A 14,400-nucleotide genomic window follows, 5' to 3' on the forward strand; every position below is an offset into this window, starting at 1 on the left:
CTCCCTTATTCCACTATATTTAGTGCCTTTTCCCTCAATGCCAATTTACAATTTCTGATCATTGCTAATTAACCACACTTGGGCAAAAAAGTAAATTATAACTAAGGCAGACTGGTTGCCCTTAAGAGTCCTTGGAAGTAGACCAATTTCATCAATTTTCAACTTTTCCATGGGCCATAGACGCAGGGATATGGCTAAAGGATAATTTACCATTTAACCCAGTAGCAAACTGGGTGGGGGTTGATCAGTTTAAAGTTTCAGCAAAAAACACTGTACTCACCAAGCCAAGATTGAACAAGATCATTCGTTCAAGTAATGCTATTAAATAGATATTGAGGGTGTGGATGTAGATGGAGAAGTCAAATTCGTCAGAATACAGCATGGCTTTGAAGATTAGAAGTAGACTGAGAATCAGCAATTTAATTTGGAGCAGGGAGCAGAATGTCCCCAGCGTTTGAATAGTCTAATACGAAGCTAAGGGCAGAGCTGATTTGCAGGTTAAATAAGTATGTAAAGTAATCAGAAATTATTGATCTCAGCCAAAATAGCTAACAAAACGCATTCTTCAGGTAAACTATCTTGCAGAACAGTAATCCACAAGCAGATCACAGGCTAACCATATGTGAAGTCCTTTCACGACTGGTATAACGTTTAGATGATATCAAAGAGATGCGGTATTTTCCTCTCTGGACTTTGCTATTGTTAAAATTGCGCGAAGTCCCGCCCAATCCCCATCACGAAGCAGGTAACAGTGAAGGGGAGATTACTGGCGCTCAACAGTTTCACAACAAATTCAGCAGGCAAGCTCAGGAATAGCAATGATTTTTTAATGTAGATAATTGTGAGATGATACACAATAGCACAGAAGACATCGAACCTGCACATAGTCGATCAGCATCCATTAGCAAAAGTGCAAACGGTGAAGGCAGAGGGTTGCTAAAAGTCGCGGAAAGGATCCAGGCAGTGGAAAGCTGTTATCAGTGGGTTTAGTTAAGCATCGAGATGCATCTCATTGGGCAGTTTACAGGTGTAAGCAAGTTTATTTTAAGGGTATAAAATTCAATAGTAAAACCACAATCACAACCTTTTGTTCAATAATTGGAACCCTACCTTCAAAGTGACATAATTCATTGGACCCGGATCACATTTTAGTTAATTAGGAAGGAAAGCCTGGAAGGCGAATGTATGTTTAAAGCACCCATCCCATATAGATGTCAAAAAGCACAAATACTTTACATACAATAAATCAAAGGTGCGACTCAGGAGACTCGCGAGAACAGGGTTGGCTCTCTCCAGTCTGGTGAATGCTCCACGGGATTGAGCCTTCCTCCAGCCAGGATTTCGTGACGGAGGCTGGGAGTCAAATGCAGAAACAGGCGCCACAGCAGAATCTAACCGCTTTGGCCAGGGTCGTACAGTTAGAATAATATTCAGGAGTTTTGCTCAATGATTCTTCCTGGTCAGTGAGAAATTTCCTAAATTACTTCTTTCATGTTTGACTTTCTCCCCTCCAGGCTCCACGAGGGGATTAAATTAACCGGGCAGAGAGTGCGACGCGGTTGATAGAGAGAAAATCACTTCATGAACCAGTGGTCTGTTCAGGTCCATACCTTCTTGTTCCACTTAGTGCTTCAAATATCCAATTAATTGGCCATCCTGCTAATACAGCAAGGATAATTTGGTTGGGGATTAAACAAAATAAGGATATGATAACAGATAAAAACAGAAAATATTTTAGATTGTTTTAGATTTGGATCCGAAACGTTAACTATTTCTCTTCCACGGATGCTGCCAGACCTGCTGAGTTTATCCAGCATTTTCCGGTTTTATTTCAGATTTCCAGCATCCGCAGTGTTTTGCTTTTATGTGATAGCAGAATCCTGTTGGAGGTAGTTGTTCACGTTCGTTCTAGGTTGATGTTCTAGTACATTATGGGGATGGTGTAATGAGTCTCTCTGAGGCTGGGTTAGGGAGATTATAACTGCATTTACCAAGGGCTTTCTCGGCCAAGTTGGGATCCCTTGTGTCATTATAGATCTCATATTGTTGATTTAAAGTTTATTAGTGTCACAAGTAGGCTTACATTAACACTGCAATGAAATTACTGTACAAATCGCCCAGTCGCCACACTCCGGTGCCTGTTCAGGTACACTGAGGGAGAATTTAGCATGGCCAATGCACCTAACCAGCACGTCTTTCGGACTGTGGAAACAGGAGCACCTGGAGGAAACCCACGAAGGCACGGGCAGAATGTGCAGACTCCACACAGACCGTGACCCAAGCCGGGAATCGAACCCTGGCACTGTGAGACAGCAGTGCTCGCAACTGTGCCAACAAGATAAGTTTTTGTTGCTCTCTTTCGGGCAAAGAAAGCTATGAGAGACTTAATAGAGATGTCTAAAATTATGAAGGATGTTAAGTCACTTAAAGTCTCATTAACTTTGGGTGATGGTGTAAAATGTGCGAAAGAGAATTGTGTTTCTTTTTTCGTTTTATTGGCTTCAATGAAGAGGAAAATTGAGCGCTGCGAATTGCCTTGTTTCCGGATTTGCACCCTGGCCTTCAGCTAAAATGAATCCCAGTGCCGAGTGGAAATTGGAATAGTTTCTTTGCCCCAGAGGTGGTAGAGCCCACAGTGCATCAGACAGAACATTTCCGAGGCAGCTCATTGAGTGCTTTGTGCTGCTTGAGGCCAGGGTTCTATGGGGAAGGTCTAGCCAGAGGCTGTTTGATGTGAAGCCTCTTGTGCTGTGAAGCACTCAGTGGCACACCAGATATGGGGCCCAGCAAATAGTGGCAGGTTTCCTCGTTACAGCAGCATCTCCGGTAACCAAGGCGACCGCTGGCCTTCTCAGCAGCCATCCCACTGCTTAGAAAAGCACGTGACCGCTTCATTTGTGCATTTATTATACTCAGTCAGACACAGATACAAAGATGCTGGCGAGGGGGGGGGGGGGGGGCATCCACTCAGCGAGTTTTCCTGGACACTTCTCACCCACCAACTCACAGGAACAACTCAAAGCGTTTCCCCCACTACTTTAAACCGTTCTTACAGCGGCGCGATCATTGGAAACAGTCGGCTGGTTTTCATCCTTGTGTGAAACCTTTGGCAAATGATTATATGAAAAAAGCATAACCGCCTCGATCGTTGATAATCGCGATATCATTAATACTCGTCCAACCATCGACACTGATTTCCGTCAATGGTTATTACAGTCCCAATATGAATGAACGCCGTCGATAATACTGTCTCGACCATATAAACTCTCACCATCAAGATCTGGTCGGTCTCTATCAGTGATTCTCACTAACTCTGCAATTGCAGAGTATATTCTGCAAATGCAACACTGCGCTCAATGAATACATGAATACTGTTCAGACACTAATACTCGCTACATCTCCAATACTGCCTGCTTTCCCATTCTCCCCCCATTAATGCCGTCAATGTTGACCTCACGGTCACGGGTGGGAGCTGCTCACTGCAGGCGCTGTCTTTTCTAAGGGACAGATAGGTGTCTGATTAAATGAATCGCCTTTCGCGCTAAGAGGGAGAGAAGCGAGCTGGGAACTCGCCCTGAGAAAAGATAGTCCACTCCTATGGGGACACTAAGGAGAAGCAACAGGTTAAGAAGACCATTGCTTTCCAGGACAGTGGGCTGTCTGAACAATGAAATGTGGACTGAAATCACAAAGTTTAAAAAGAAACTTTGAACTGGACAAATCTGAGAACAGCCAACCACGCAAAGCGGGTGGGGAACTCGCTCTCCGCCGAGATCCGACTCTTAATCGTAAACCTAACTGAACTAAACGCGTTAAAAACTTAGTCTCATTAAACAGCAGGCTCGAAGGACTAAGTCTCGCACCGTTAATCTATAAAATAAAGTCAATGGAAAAATCAGAAAGCAGATTTGGACTAAAGCTGTAAGTATGAGCTGGGTTACTGGGCGCACATAACAACAAGCTGATTATGGAGCCGCGCTCTCTGCCCTTCCTTCACATCATTACTTTCTAATGAATTCAAACCAAACCTTCCGTCTAATCTCTGAGTAGGACCGAGGGGAGGTCCCCCGGACCGTGCACCGAAACAGAGATGCTCACAGAACTGTCCATTGCAAATCAAAACTGAACAGTCTCCGAGGGCTTGTTCAAAAGTCTCTTCGCAATCCTCTCGTCACTGTCCACTGTAAAATCACTGGGGCGCGCTTCCAATTCTCAAAAGGTTAACCCAAAAGCTGTATAGACAATGAACACTTCTGTTTTCCTTTACAATACAAATCCATTAAATAAAAAAAAGACTGCTTCAAATAAGCAGGAGTAAGAAAACTGGTGGGGGCTCGGGTTCTGCGATTCGCTCGCTCCCCTGTGTGCAGTTCTGGTCTCCCCAGACAGCTCGCGGGGAGACTTTGTTCACACGTAATTCCTCTTGTCGTAATCCCCGTTGGCCGATGCTCTCCTTGGGGCCGTGTACTTGACGGCGAAGGATGACTGGTCTTGCTTCGGGGGGCAGGAGCAGCAGAGCAGCGAGCCCCCGATGAAGAGGAGCGCACTGGCCGTCCAGCCAACATAGAGAGCCGCCCCCATCTCCCTCTTTTTGGAGACGGGCACTATCGGGTCGTAGAAGTCGCGCACGATGGTGTTGGCCATCCAGCACACCGGGATGAGGGACATCATGCCGGCGATGATGAAGATGGCCCCTCCGCTGATGACGATGCGGACTTTGGTGGTCACCCCCTCGGTGCAGTTGGTGCACTGAGCTCCCAGGATGGTGATCAGCAACCCAATGAGTCCCAGGATGGAGGCGATGACAGTCAGCGCCCGAGCGGCTTGCTGGTCCTGCCCAAGGGCCAACAGCGAGTTGTAGACTTTGCATTGCATCTGCCCGGTGCTCTGCACCACGCAGTTCATCCACAGCCCTTCCCACACCGTCTGCGCCACCACGATGTTGCTCTCGATGAAAGCGGTCACTTTCCACATGGGCAGCCCGCAGGCCAGCATGACCCCCAGCCAGCCCAGGACACAAAGTCCCAGGCCCACAATCTCCAAACCTGCCGATGGCATCCCCGCAGTGTTGAGAAGGGTTGATCGGAGAGGCTTAGTAAACGTGTCCGCCCGCAGCTCCCCTGCTCACTTTGGCAATGATGTTGTGCATGGCTCCGCTCTCTCAGCGCCTCGCCTTCAAACTGGGAAACGGAGGCGACAGGCAAGTGGACAAGAAAAAAACTCCAGGCGGCCCAGCCGGCCAATCGGAGGCAGCCCGGCTCCAAGCCCATTCCTCACGTCCCGTCCAATGGGAGGAGAACAGAAACAAAAAAGCCATATTCTCCAAGAGACTGCGAGGGGAGAGGGGTGGGGGCTGCACAGTTAGTGAGACAAGTGTAGAGCGGATGTAGCATTGCAGCACCGTGCTGCTTCCAGTCACTCTAATGCAGCAGGGAAAGGTCAGACCCCCCTCACCCCCCATCCCCAAATCCCACCTCTACCAAATATTCTCAGATTGAAAAGACTTCAAGGACAAAAAGTCAAACAAAGCCACCCAAAGGGACAATGTTTCTGAACCAGTTGCAATCTCTGTTACTGGGCATGGAGGGGATGATCTGGTGCCATTGAGTGGCATTTCTCGCCTGAGGAGAATGGAATGGGCACTGGGTTAAACCCCATTCTCGGTTGTTTTGTATTTCTCAGAAATTGCCTAATTTGGGTGCGAAAGAGTTACATAATTAGAGAGAGGCAACCACATACAATGAGCAGAAAGTGTGTGCAGAATTTATATAGCGCATTTCAGTTCGGAAAGACACCCCGTGACTCTTAACACAGGCTCAGCTGGCCACAAATGGGCTCAGCACAGGAAGGTGATACCCAGCGGAGGGCTGGGCGGTTTGCTCAAGGACCTGGAATAGTAAAGAGCTTCTTAGAGGAGAGCAGGTGTGAAGGTTTGCTGCCTGACCTGCTGAGAGTTTTCACATTGAGTTCAGTTTGAAATTTCATGCAGCTACAGGTATTTTGGGGGGGTTTAATTAATTACAATGGTGTCCAATGTTAGAGGGGGGTATAAACAGAATGGGGGAAGGGGGTTAATGATGAGAATATTTAAGGTCACAGAAAGTACGGTTATAACAGGGAGTAAGTGATGAGAAACGTAGTTACAGAACCGGATTAAATGGTGAGAATGTACAACCTACAGAGGGCTCAGTGGGGAGAAGTCACACTTACAGAGAGGGGTTGAATAGCCAGAATGTTTTCCCATCGAGGTTGAGAGCTGAGACGTCCAAATTTTCAAAGTTTATTAGTTCCACAAGTAGGCTTATATTAACACTGCAATGAAGTTACTGTGAAAATCCCCCTAGTTGCCACACTCCAGCGCCTGTTCGGGTACACTGAGGGAGAATTCAGCATGGCCAATGCACCTAACCAGCACGTCTTTATCTAGCCAGAGATGATGGGTCATTGTTATAGAAGAACATTTAGACATTGTTACTATTAAATTTTTATTAGCATTGACCATAATTTGATGTCCAAATACGTCCGTGCGCTGTCTTCAGCACCCATTCAAGAGGATTAGATAAATTGCTGCCTGGGCTATTTTAACGCAATTACAAATATGTTCAGTGCTCAGGAAAAAAAGGTAAACCACGGGACTTAACTTACACAAGAGGTGAGCAGCACTTTCTGTTCTTATGTTTAAGGCATCGGCTACTAATGGTTAAAATTGGGAGTTGGGGGCCGAATTCCCAAAGACCGATTCCCGAAAACCTGCGCGATTTTTTTCTCGTCTCCCTCAGTTTCCCATTTGAATGGGACGAAATGCATTGAAGAGGGGGGGGAAAAATAAGGAAGCGAACAATCGCCCGCTCCCGGAGAACCAGGCCCGAGAACAGAAGCTGGAAACGCAGCTAAACTTCCGGAACTTCAGAGCGGCTGCTTGTGATTCAATTGTGAAGGAAATCCAAGCGCAGCGGGCTAATGAGAGGCGAAACATGCTGGAAATACATATTAGGAGTGAGGAGAAAATATCCTCAGCTCGCCTCTCAGCTTGAGTCTCTCTCATTGTGTTGCTGCAGCGGCTGCAGTAAGCTGGAATGAAGCCGGATGCCATGGGAATGGGAGACGCATTGCCAAGAGAAAAATCTCTTTTCAAGTGTTGTGTTTTGTTTATTATTAAATAAATTCGTCACTTCAGTGAAATGGGGAGTTATGACATCCTGCAAAGTTCCTGAGGGACTTGTGTTTTGCTGACGAGGTGGAGTGCAGTTTATTGGTGATGGAAGTGGTGACAAATTTCAACATGAATGGAAACCTGCCGCTGCGGGTCTGAGCTCACACCAAACCCTTGAGTTCGCTGACTTTCACTGGCACCAACTTCGCCAATTGCTGCATTTTAAAATTCCCCCCTGGGGTTCAAATTCCTCCATTGTCTAGCACCCCCCCCCCCCCCAGTGATTTATCTAATCCTCCCCTCCCAGCCCTACACCCTCTACCTTCCTCCAACTTTCTTCTTTTGAATCACACCTTCTCGAGGTCTAAGCCCAAACTTTGGAATTGCGTTCTTGTCACTCTCCACCTCTCCCTCTTCATCCATTGGCAAAACCTTAGGTCATCTGCCCTTGTTCGTATCTTCCTTTGGCCTGGTGTCATTTTCAGCTGATTACATTCCGATGAAGTACATGGAACTTTTGTGCTATGTTAAAGGCGCTATATAAATGCACTTCATTATCGAAATTGGCGAGTATCTCTTCAATTTTAATTAAATAAACGGAAAATCATCTACTTCTGTAACAGATGTTCAATCTGCAATGCCAGCTTCAGGCTTGGGCAACAAGGAAAATTACCCCGAGTGTGGGAAATGGGCTGAACCTTCAAATTCTGTGGGATAAATTTGCCAATTGTAACTGCATGTATTGCTGGAGCTTGTCCCAGGCTCCAACCATTAGTCGGCCAACACATCTATCCCTGTGACGCACTGCCTTCCTACCCAATTGGAAAGCAACAAGACTCATTATCGAATTGGATGATGCTCGACTGTTAGCCGTTTTCTTTCCTTTCTTTAATATTTTCATATCTGCCAATATCCGGATGATTTTTCTCCGAGATTACACACAACAGCATTCTGGACATTGATCTTAAATCCCTAGATACTCCAGGCCAATCCTAGAGGGTGGCAACCCGACTGCTGGAGCGTAATACCAGCAACATGGAAACATTATCAAAATGGAGTCAATGGAACTGTAGCCCTATTACACGCCCACTCTATTCACGGCCATTTTTTACATGGTCTCCCATTGACTCAGCAGTCGGAATGCTCTATCAGATTGAGCGGTGATTTGTCGGAATAGTCGGGCGGTTCATGAACTCCAATGGTCAGCTAACTAAACGTTAAAATGCAGCACAATGTTTTTGAAAGAATGCTAAACCGAGACACGAACCACTAAACAAATAGCGTTTCACCAAAAGTTAATACTCTAAGTACTGGTATCCCTAGGTTTTATGAGCAATCAGATTAAAACTGCATCTGGATAAAATGAATAATTTGGAGATATATTGATCTCCTTAGAAGCTCCAGTGCAGAAACAAGCTATTTGATTCAAACACTCCATTTATCTTCCACTCGGGCCTACCTCACTCATTTTTCCTCATGTGTTTAACTAGCTTTCTGTGACTCGGTTAAATGCATCCTGCCTATTCGTTTCAACCAATCCCCGTGGTAATAAATTCTCACCTGGAAGCTTCCACATAATCAAACCCAACTGATATCCTGGGAACAGAAAAAAGAAAATCTAATCTTAAAAGATAAGTTAGAAATTTGACTGGAATGCAACGTGGCTGAGGAAGGATCAGCAAATGATTCATGGTTGCTGCGAGAGACTGGATAAACTATAACCAGAAGGGGATGCTTCAGTAATCTGCACCACGGCCCTTTAACTGGTATACAAAATTATATTTAATCGCTTTATTAATGTAGAGTTACTGAATTCAAAGTTGAAATCAAACTAGTAAGATTGGTGGATTTCTGGGAGGCTCTTTCCCCTAACTGATTATTTAATTTCACAACATATTCTACTTTCTTTACGTGGCTCTGCATTCAATACCATCTAGAAATGCATGCCATGGATAATAGTAATATTCCTTAAGATTAACAACTACTAATGCATCAAATTATTTTGCATTAGGAACTGCACAGCTTGGAAATAGCATCATGTCAGAATATGACATTGCAGCTAAACTACTGATTAAATTTATTGACAAGTGTTTTGATCACACAGAAACAAAATTAATAAAGCAAAGTAACCAGTAAATGTCCAGTTTATATGCTACCTTAAGTGATTCAAAAAATAACATGCTAACTGTTTAAAGTCCTTTCCAGAATTATTTGATAGAGTCTTTGACAATAATATTGCACGTATTTCTTTACTCCCTGGGAGTCCTGTCTCACCTTTGCAACATGAAAACATGTATGTGAAAGAAGAGAACTACAAACTAATGAAATAGGGAAACCCCTGAATTATTATATAATTTCTCATGCTTCCATAGCAAATACAACTCAGGATCAAAGAACCTTTCAGGACACATGACTCAAACAGGCCTTTTGGCCCAACTAGTCCATCTCGGTGTTAATGCCCTAATGAATCTCTTCCCATCCTTTCTCATTTAATTCTACTATCATAATGATCTATTCACTTTCCCCTCATATGGTTGTCCAGTTTTTCTACAAATGCATCTGTACTATTCACTTTAATGACTCCCTCTCGTAATGAATCATAGAACCCTACAGTGCAGAAGAAGGCCATTTGGCTCATCGAGTCTGCACCAACCACAATCACACCCAGGCCCTATTCCCATAACCCCATGCATTTACCCTAGCTAGTCCCATAGCAATAAGGGGCAATTTAGTATGGCCAATCCACCTAACTTGCACATCTTTGGATCGTGGGAGGAAATTGGAGCACCCAGAGAAAACCCATGCAAACATGGGGAGAATATGCAAACTCCACACGGACATTGACCGGGAATCGAACCCGGATCCCTGGCACTGTGAGGCAGCAGTGCTAACCACTGTGCCACCGTGCTGCCATGAGTTCCACATTCTTAAACCATTTGAGTAAAGAAGCTTCTTCTGAATTCCCTATTTCATTTCCTAGCAACTAATTTATATTGATAGCCTTATATTGAAATGCTCTTTCCCGCAAGTGGTAACAGTCTGTATCCATCAGCCTTCTTTTTTCAAGAGTAAAGAGCCCCAGCTGTCATTCCTTTCCTGATACATATACCTATGTATTTCTGGTATCATCCTGGTTAATCTTTTCTGCACCCTCTCCAGTGCCTCAATATCCTTTTTATAACATGGTGACCAGAACTGCTCAGAATATTAAGTGTGGTCTAACCAAGGTTTGATACAGCATAACTTCCCTACTTTTCAATATTGTGAAGGTGTTCAGTCTGAATTCATGGGCAATAATAAATAATAATGAATTTTACTACTCATATTGAAGATTAGAAATCACAGCATTCTAAATCTGGTAGAATTTATCTGTTTTCAATGTTGAAACTAGAGAGCAAAGATATGACATTTTATCGGCAAACAAGATTTGCAAATAAGGATCAAATTCTTAAAGATATAAACATATAATGGCTTCCCACTGGGAAAATGACTGGTCATGGTTTCTTATATATTATATATATTTTGGTCAGAAAAATGGAAAGATAACTTACTATCTAAATGGAGTGAGATTTAGGGATACTTCGGTGCAGAGGGATCTGGGTGTCCTCATGCATGAGTCACAGAAAACTGGTATACAGATACAGCAGGTAATAAGGAGAGCAAATGGAATTTTGGCATATAGCTAAAGGAATACAGCATAAAAGTAAGGAAGTGTGGCTCCAACTATACAAGGCGTAGGTGAGAACGCACCTGGAGTACTGTGTACAGTTTTGGTCCCCTTATTTGAGGAAGGATGTTGAGGCATTAGAGGACATTCAGAGGAGGTTCACTAAATTGATTCCAGAGATGAGGGGATTGTCCTATGAAGAGAGATTGAGCAGTTTAGGCCAATACTCTCTACGAAGAAATCTAAGATTTAATTGTGGTATATAAGATGATAAAAGGTATTGACAAAGTGGACGTAGAGTGGATGCTTCCACTTGTGGGGCAATCTAGAACAAGAGGTCACTGTTTTAGGATAAGGGGTAACAAATTTAAAACAGAGATGAGGAGAAACTACTTCTCTCAAAAGAGAATCTATGGAATTCACTATCCTAGAATGCGATGGATGCTGGGACATTCAGTAGATTTAAGCAGGAGATAGACAGATTTTCAATTCATAATGGGTTGAAGGATTATGAAGAACGGATGGGAAAGCAGAGTTGAGGCTGAGGTGAGATCAGCCGTGATTGTACTGAATGGTGAAGCAGGCTCAAGGGGCTACTCCTGCTCCTAGTTCTTATGTATATATTTCAGTAGAGGGAGAAAGGAACATCACTTACATGTTACAAAAAAAGAAAATGTTGGAAAATCTCAGCAGGTCTGACAGCATCTGTGGAGAGGGAATAGGAGCTAAGGTTTCAAGTCTGGATTACCCTTTTGCTTTTGTCATTTATATATTGTTCTAACACAGTTCTGTCCACATAAAAAAACAAACAGTTCTGAAAGCAGCCAACAGAGGTTCCTATTAAATTCACGATACATTGTCTTATCTGAAATTTCGTAGGGAAAGGAACGTGCATACAATTTGATGGAAGAGGAAATTCTGATTTCATTAAAGTGGATATAGACAAGACCGTGAAAGTCTTACAAAGAGAGTTCCTCATTGGTTGAGTAAAGATACAGATTTGTGCAACATCAAAATATGCATTTTTGTTTCAAATGTAATTGAGAACAGTCACAGAGTGAGATACAGTTACTGGGAAACAATCATCCAGTCAGGAAAACTCTGCATTAGACCCAGAGTCACAGAAACCTCAGTAAAATATGATACTGGAAAAATATGATCCTGGAAAATAATGATTGAGGCATATACTGAGACACTTTGAAACGAAACTTGAAGAGTAAAACCATTGGACAACATTAATTGAGTCCCATTTCAACTGGTAGTCACTGAACCAAAAAAATCAACTCATGGTAGCAGCATTCACAGGATTTTAGACTCTCCATTAGACCCAGAGTCACAGATAAACCCACTGTTCAAACCTTTCCAAATCTGCTTCTTGACATGGAGGACTGATACAGGACGATTCAATTTATAGTTATCAGCTGCAGGATGCATGCAAAGAATGGAAGAACAGGACAGAAAAGATTCAGAGGTTTTCTGCAATTAAGCCATGGTCCCAAAAGTAGATTTGAAGAAAATCTCTTCCTCAAAATTTGGACAAGTGGCTTAAGATAGGGTGGCACTGTGACACAGTGGTTAGCACTGCTGCCTCATAGCGCCAGGAACCAGAGTTTGATTCCCTGCTTGGGTCACTGTCTGTGTGGAGTCTGCATGTTTTCTCCGTGTCTGTGTGGGTTTCCTCCGGGTGCTCCAGTTTCCTACCACAGTCCAAAGGTATGCAGGTTAGGTGGATTGGCCATGCTAAATTGCTCCTTAGTGTCAGGGGGACTAGCTAGGGTAAATGCATGGGGTTATGGGGATAGGGCCTGGATAGGATTGTGGTGTAGACTCGATGGGCCAAATGGCCTCCTTCTAAAAAGTGTAGTGTTCTATGATTCTAAGATGCAGTAAAATAAAAAGCTCAAAAGACAAAGTTATCCAGATCAAACTATCACTGACTTCTTTGGAGGTAATGCAACTATATCCTTCCTTTAATATTGAGACCAAAACTGTGCACAACATTTCAGATGTGGTCTCATTAAACACTGTATAATTATAGCAGGACTTCTTTTTTCCTGTACTCCAATCCCATTGTAATAGTGACAAGATGCCATTTGCCTTCCGACTTGCTTGCTGTACTTGTATGCTAACCTTAAACATTAAGTTACTAAAACAATGAATCCTTCCATGTTGTGCAGGGCAGAATACAAGCGAAATCGCGAATAGTCCTCGATGCAAAACAACCAATTATTAATCTGTATAAGAATAACAAAAACATTTTCAGTTGTATTTAAACACAGGACTAAACAGTTCAGGAAGATCCAGTGTTCAGCCCTTCTGCTTTGCAGTGTTAGCTGATCTCACTGATGAAGGCACTGCGATTGTCTTGGTGAAATTCAACTTCAATCGGAGGGCTAGCAGATCGGCTGGCCGTTTTACAGCCGCCCGATCCAATTCAATAGACAGAAACAATGGACGGGGTGAATAACGGACAGCAGGTCCACTGCAGTCTCGCTTTTGCCGGGCTCAAAATTCAATTTCACACTCGTATCTCCATGGATACGTCTGGAAATGAAAAAAACAAACAAGGGCTTCGGATCCGATCGAATGATTTAACTGAGATGGTGGCTCATTTTGTGACACGCAGGGTAAAATATGCCATTTAAACTTCATACATCATTATTTTGTAAGCTGCCGTCCATCGTTCGGTGTTCGTTGGACATTTTCCAATGATCTGTGATGATAGGGGATTTTAAAACGTGTTTTGAGGAAAAGCTGCCTGAAAGATTCTCCTCTCCTGGAAATCCCCGTGCTGAGTTGTGGATGCAGAGGGAGATGAGAAATTAGTTAAATGTGACTAGAGAATTACTTTGGTCAGATCCAGAATAACGAACAAGTCGTTGGCATTACCTGACCACAGTAAGAAGTTTAACAACACCAGGTTAAAGTCCAACAGGTTTATTTGGTAGCAAAAGCCACACAAGCTTTCGGAGCTCCAAGCCCCTTCTTCTAGGTGTTGTTAAACTTCTTACTGTATTTACCCCAGTCCAACGCCGGCATCTCCACATCATGATTACCTGACCAGTCAGGAAGACACCTTGAACCTTAGAATTGACAAAACCTTTGAGTTTTGTAGGTGGGGGAGAATAGCTTCTAAAAATCGGGGCACATGCAAACCAGTCAGCAGAAAAGCGATAAGGGGCAAGATTATCTCTGTCTCGGGCTGAGGAACACGAATGTAAGACTGCATTAGTTTGAATAAGCTAACCTAACAATGTATGTACTTTTTTCTTTTGTGATACTGAGCGAACAGCTGTTACCAAATGTTCCTCGTCATACTGATTTTGCTTTGTCATGGAATAAAACAGCTTTTACAACGAACCAAAAATCATGATGCTTAGTGTTATCTTTCAGAAAGAGCGAAGACACGTGAATTAGTCCAGAACACGTGGAAGTTTCATTTTTCAGGTTCCGACTTTACTGCAATCGTAAGTTTAGAACACTGCCAGTCAATGAACAAAAAAAGCAGGTAGCCAGACATCTTAAGGGAGTAACTGACACCAATGTGTCCATATAGATATTTGCGGAATAACCACATTTA

At 43.4% G+C, this 14,400-nt stretch overlaps 1 protein-coding gene across 1 annotated transcript; it reads right to left on the bottom strand.

Annotated features, from left to right (window-relative positions):
- Window positions 1-813: 813 nt before the first annotated feature.
- cldn5a (claudin 5a) lies at window positions 814-5,149 on the bottom strand. The gene has a single exon (XM_078226854.1). It carries the CDS (start codon window positions 5,056-5,058, stop codon window positions 4,408-4,410), a length of 651 nt encoding a protein of 216 aa, XP_078082980.1. The 5' UTR covers window positions 5,059-5,149; the 3' UTR covers window positions 814-4,407.
- Window positions 5,150-14,400: the final 9,251 nt, after the last annotated feature.

Source organism: Mustelus asterias, chromosome 13 (assembly GCF_964213995.1).
Source record: "Mustelus asterias chromosome 13, sMusAst1.hap1.1, whole genome shotgun sequence".
Taxonomy (NCBI): Eukaryota; Metazoa; Chordata; class Chondrichthyes; order Carcharhiniformes; family Triakidae; genus Mustelus; species Mustelus asterias.